Below are 6363 nucleotides of genomic sequence, written 5' to 3' on the forward strand. Positions count from 1 at the left end.
ATAATTGGACATTGGCCGTGACGTGCCGTGCCGGCGGGCCGACAACCGTGCCGCCCGCCGTGCCCGTGCCGTGCTCATGCCGAATTTCAATTTTTTGTTCACAGTACGGCCCTCAAGTGGGCCGCCGTGTCGTGCCGGAGTCGTGCCGGCACGGCCCGTGGCCATCTTTAGTTGTAATTAACAACGACGCACAAAACACGTTGTTTAGAAGAGCAGTAAGCCAAAAATAAATAAATGAGTAGCAAGTGATGGGGGGCCTCACTTGCTACTGTTCATCAATTTCTTTCCTCAAGCCATGAGGAAATTCGGTTTTCCTCACCAGGAAAATTGCATTTCCTCATTGATGAGATGTTCATGAGGAAATGAGGAAATTTTTCCTCATCAATTTTCCTCACGAGGAAAATTTTCCTTATTGTTGACAATGGTCTAATTTAGCGAGTCTATATCCAAATGCAAATGATGAAACCCGCTCTTCAGGAAACCCACTTTTAGCAACTTCTCACATTTTTAGTGGTTAAAGTCAATTATGCTAATGCAATTATGTAAGCCTATATTTTGTTATTTACACCAAACAATGTTAGATACTTGGATACTCCAACTCCAACAGCTAAAGCAGCTCCAACTCTCCAAGCCTCTAATGCCTATAATCCGCAATTTTTTCTCAGTCATTCCATTTAGGTTTGGCACTACTTTGGCCAAAAAAATATAGATTCATATTCCATACTCCATCTAGATTACGTGAAACTTCACTTTGATTAATTACATGTCAAAGTTTTTGCATTGAAGTAAAAAGGTGTTTTTATCTAGAAAAATGCCAAAAAAAATTGCACGTAGATAGAGTATTAGAGTTTTCAATCTTTAATCTAATCTATCCATAGTCCATACCATTCTAATTATATCCAAACATAAAATTCATGTACATAAAATAAAAAAACATTCCAATTAGGAGACTATTCCCAAATGAGGTCTTTTCAATCGAAAAGAAAATTCATCATTTCTAGTATATACAAATCAATGGTTCAAAGAGTTCATCATCTTTACAACTCTCCCCTTCTCCTCTAATCTACAACAATCATTATTCAACTTAAATAATTTCTTCACTATTTTTTTTTTTTTTTTTTGAAAACATTTTTCCACTAGGAATAGTAATAACACATCATTTTTAAGAACTAATTAATATTATTCAAATAACATTGGTGGTCTTCCTTTCACTTCTCACGCGTGAAACACATTTTCACTTTTGAAAATCCACCAGTTTTCCCGAAAGACCGCGTCGCACCTGATCCCACCACCACCACCTCGGTCTCACTCGTGAGTTGACTCAGTTACACCGTCAGCATCCCACCACATCTCCTCCTCATACTCCTCCGTTAACGCCACATCAGCCTTTCTTACGTCACCAACTGCTAACCTCATGCTGTCGTCATCTCTTACGTACACTTTTCCGGTTCGACCGGAATCCATCCCGATAACCTCTCCCCGCCGCTCCGACCGCCGCCAATCGGATTTAACGACCGGTGATGAACCGCCGGCTCGGAAATCCCAAATGTCTAACCCTAATTTTCCGCCGGAGATATACACCGCCGGCGACGAGGAAACCGCCGGAACTCCGGCGAAGAATAAATCTTGATTTTCTGAGTTTTTGTTATTTTCATAATCTAGAAATGAAAAGGCATTATCGACATCTACAACTCCTAAACTTAATCCATCCCAAAGCTTAACGACGCCGTTTCCGTTGACAAAATCAGACAACGAGAAATTGTCAACAAAACTCCGTCTTCGGCGAAGAAGCTTGAATTTACCCTTTTGCCTTGAACTTTCGTTGAAATTTCCGAAACTACCCTTTACATTGTAATCATCGTCGTCAAACGATGCGTTCCATAGATCCTCGATTTCGTCGTCTTCGTCGATGTCGATGTCGTCGTTTTCTTCATCGGAGGTGGATTCGCAGGAAGAGGAAACGTCGTCGTTTTCATCATCGGAAAAATCACTATCAAATTCATCGTATAAGTGAGATAATAAAGGTTCAGAAGCAGCTAATAAAGATCTGGATTTATTGTGGTAATATAAGATTATAATCTTGATTTTATTAACAAGACTACTAAATGCGTAAACTAAAGCAAGAAAAAGGGCACCCCATTTCCATATTCTATTAGCATATGACAATTTACCCAGTTCAAAATTTGAGAAAATTCGATAAATTAATGAAGGATTATGTAATGAATTAATACCAGCTTCAAAATTAATTACTGGGAATTCCATATTTTTTTGGGAGGAGAGAGAAAAATGAGATTTGGGTTAGGAAGATTTGAGAATTTGTGGGTATAAATAGGAGAGAGAGAAAAAGGTGAATTTGGGGGGAAAAAAAATGAAGGAAAAAAGTAGAGGAGGGTTGAGTAAAGGAAAAGATGAGTTTATATAATGATAGGAGGGTTGGAGAATTGGTCTTGCTTACTTGGTGCCTTTGCCACCTTGGTGGTTGTTAGGAGATAAGACTTTTCCAAGCAATCAATTTTATAAAATAATTGGAATTTAAGAATATTAATTTGTATGATGTACTAAAAAAAATGTCTTTCCAACTATATATAATAACGGCGCCTTTTTGGTACAGCAGGCCACACCGTGTGGCCTGCTTCCAAGTCAGCAAAATAACGGAGAACGACGCGCGTATAACGGGATTAGGAAACAAGCGCTGAACAAAATGGCTCAACAAAACACGCGCAAATTTCTAAACCTTAAAACCCATAACAACTCATTTACGAGGAACGAATGCGAAAATTGAGCGAAACCTCACACAATTTTTCTTCCAGAAATTCAAGAATAACAATGGCAGAAGAATTCGAAAAATTACCTGATTCACAAGAATCATTAAAGATCGAACAAATTGAAGATTCTTTGATGAATCTCGAAATCCAAACCAGTAATCAGGTATTGGATCTGGAAGATGAAAATAGATACAATGAAATTGAAGAAATTAACATGTAACCCCTGTAAAACTAATAACTAACCCCTGTAAAATTAACAAGTAACCCCTGTTAAACTAACAAGTAACCCCTAAAATAAACAAGTAACCCTAACAAAAATTAACAAATAACTCCTATAAAATTAACAAGTAACCCTAACAAAAATTAACAAGTAACCCCTGTTAAACTAACAAGTAACCCCTAAAATAAACAAGTAACCTTAACAAAAATTAACAAGTAACCCCTAAAATAAACAATTAACCCTAACAATAGTTAACAAGTAACCCTAACAAAAATTAACAAGTAAGCCCTCTTAAACTAACAAGTAATCCCTAAAATAAACAAATAACCCTAACAATAACAAACAAGTAACCCTAACAAAAATTAACAAGTAACCCATGTATAATTAACAAGTAACCCCTAAAATAAACAAGTAACCCTAACAAAAAATTAACAAGTAACCCCGAAAATAAACAAGTAATCCTAACAAAAATTAACAAGTAACTCCTGTTAAACTAACAAGTAACCCTTAAAATAAACAAGTAACCCTAACAAAAATTAACAAGTAACCCTAACAAAAATTAACAAGTAACCCCTAAAAATAACAAGTAACCCCTATAAAACTAACAAGTAACTAACACCTGAAACTTAACAAAAATTAACAAGTAACCCCTCTAACTTAACAACAAATTCTGTAAAATTAAACTAACAAGTAACTCCTAATAAACTATGAGTAACAAGTAACCCCCTAAAACTTTACAAACAACCCTTGTAAAATCAACAAGTAACCCCTCCCTATAAAACCAACGAGTAACCCCTAAAATAAGTACACTGTAATTTTAAAAAGTAATCCCTACATGATGAAAAAAGTAACTATTGCTGTATCTTCTACATTAGCAAGCTCCTCCAGCATCTTCTTAGCAGCCTCCATTTCATCTGCCTTTTTTTTCTTTTCATTCTCTAGAAATTCTTCATAAATTGCTTGATTTCTACTCACGAATTCTTTCACACCACCAAAAACAATCTCTCGATGCTTGTTCAAATTGCAGAGCATAGATGACAGGAAAATCGAAAAATTACTAAAATTAGGGTTTGATTTATATTAGAAGTAGGAGAGTTCAGCGTATATGTCGATCCTTTCTTTTCCTTAGGGAAGATTATCTTGATTTTAGTCATTATCAATGAAAAGAACAATTTAGAGGAGAAAGAATTTGAGGAGAGAGAAAATGGAAGAAGAACAGTTTGAGGAGAGAGAAAATAGAACAGAGAAAATGAGAAAACTTTGGGAAAGAAGAACCTTTTGATGTAATAAAATGAAAAAAAAGAAAGACACGTTTTTTTTTTTTAAAATTTAAAATAACGGACCCGTTTGGTATAACGGCGTCCGTTATATGAAACGGACTGGCCACACCATGTGGCCAGCCACATATAAAAATTAGTGATATAATAAATTAGTACAAGAGTATAGTGATATAATAAGGTATTAAAAAGAATTTATAAAGATTCCATAATTTCTTTTGTAACCAACCATTTATTTTACTATTGTAGTGGAGCTAGTATAGTGCCTTTGTTCTTCAAACACCTTTCTAATTATTGTAATGGAGATTAATGCAAGTTAGGATAGTGGAAAGTGTGTTCCCTTTTTAGATTTGTAGGTAAGTAAGAAAGATAAAGTTGTTTAAAGATTTGTGTAACTATAATTGTGTCAATTTGGGTTCTCATATGGACATATAGTTTTGGATTGACTAGTGGGTAGGGTTGAAACAAATCGATTGATTCTGTTGGGTCAAGTTGTGGTAATTCAAGTTGTTTATTAGCTTGCGCCTTGCTTGGCCTCTATTCACTCAAGTCATATATGTTAGAGTTAGCTCAATCTAGGTTCTTAATGTATTGATATGTAATTACGGGTTCGACTTGACTTCCCATATACAGAGTCATTTTTGCTATCAAACATTTTAGATCAAACCATTTTGTTTTAGTCCATCCCCTAAATTAAGAGATTGTTGCGCCTAGCTTAGGTTTAAGCCCAATTACTACGTGAAATGACGAAAAATCTTACATAATCAAGCACATTACTCCTAAACCAACTTGTAATGTTGTTACTAGTGAGTAGTCCGGGCATTGCCCCACGTTGCTCCTATTATAGACGTGCAATTGATAAAAAATTTTAAAAGACTTTTCAAAACAGCAATTGCTGTTGTTAAACCAAAATTGAGTTATTTTTTTAGTATTGTTTTAATTGAATATTGTGTTTTGTCATAAGGTACATTTTTGTCATCACAGTATTACAAAAAATGTCAAAATGAAATGAATATTTTATGAGAGAATGAGTTTAGGAACTGAACTGAACTAAACTGATTGGAGTTGAACTTAACTAAACTGAAATTAAGATAAAGTGAACAGACCCTAAATATACATACAACCTTTTCTAATTCTTTGGACCTCTTTTTTCTCTATTTTCACTTTAAATCTTTAAAGGATATTTTTAGGATTATCCGAGGTAGCTTACTTTTTCTCTTTTATAGACTCTCAAAGTGGCATGGAAGGATTCCATGCATAGTCACTCTAGCAAAAAAAAAAACCAAGTTTAAATTGTCTTCAAAATACCCCTCCCCTCTTAAAACTCATAAATTTCTATTTCAAAGTATAAAAAATTTACAAAAAAGCAAATATGATTCCATGGGATAATCTTAGATGGTTGCAAGTTGGACTATCAAGTACATTGTACATACAAAAAGAATCATCTAAACCACGAATTGAAGGGGCTTGTGGGTAAGACTTAAGGGGTGACTGGGTGAGGTGTAGGATATTAGGATAATCATTAAGAAAGGGGTTAATGATTTATGTTGCTACACGTCGGAAAAGGCCTAACTTGGCGGCCTTTTTGGTGAAAGATAAAGACGCCACTGATGCTGCCAATGCTGCGTCAGAAATTAAATACTCTTTTCATCAACAATTTATATCTGAGTTTTCTTCAAACATTAATTTTCTATCTATGAGTACTTTTTTAAATTGATTGATTACTTGCTCTGTTTATTACTCTATTAATATAAATCATAATGTGTGGTATTTTACACAATTCATACACATTCCTTTAATCGTCTTTTATGATTTATACAATTAATTTTTTCAAAATTCGTCTTGAAATACTCTTTATTAATATCAACTTTTAATACAGAGTAGTAGAGAGTAATTTTTATTACAACAGAATTAAAATGTTTAAATTATAAATATAAAATATGCATAACAAATAGAAAAACTCCTAACATTACTTTTTAGAAAAGGGAATGGAAAAAGTATTTCAATTTAAAATACTGTACTTCACAATTATGCTTTGAATTGAGCTGAAATATTTTTACAATGGAAATAGAAATAAATATGTTGTCCAAAAAAAAATAAA

The 6363-nt window shown here is 34.1% G+C and overlaps 1 protein-coding gene across 1 annotated transcript; it reads right to left on the reverse strand.

Moving 5' to 3' along the window:
• Positions 1–1305: 1305 nt before the first annotated feature.
• Positions 1306–4017, reverse strand: LOC145564949 (uncharacterized). Its single transcript, XM_081625094.1, has 2 exons — positions 3821–4017; positions 1306–2149 (listed from the first exon to the last, which is right to left on the reverse strand). Exons 1-2 carry the CDS (start codon positions 4015–4017, stop codon positions 1306–1308), a joined length of 1041 nt encoding a protein of 346 aa, XP_081481220.1.
• Between the last annotated feature and the right edge of the window lie 2346 nt (positions 4018–6363).

The sequence above is a fragment of the Chenopodium album genome, chromosome 10, assembly GCF_948465745.1.
Source record: "Chenopodium album chromosome 10, dcCheAlbu1.1, whole genome shotgun sequence".
NCBI classification, from domain to species: domain Eukaryota; kingdom Viridiplantae; phylum Streptophyta; class Magnoliopsida; order Caryophyllales; family Amaranthaceae; genus Chenopodium; species Chenopodium album.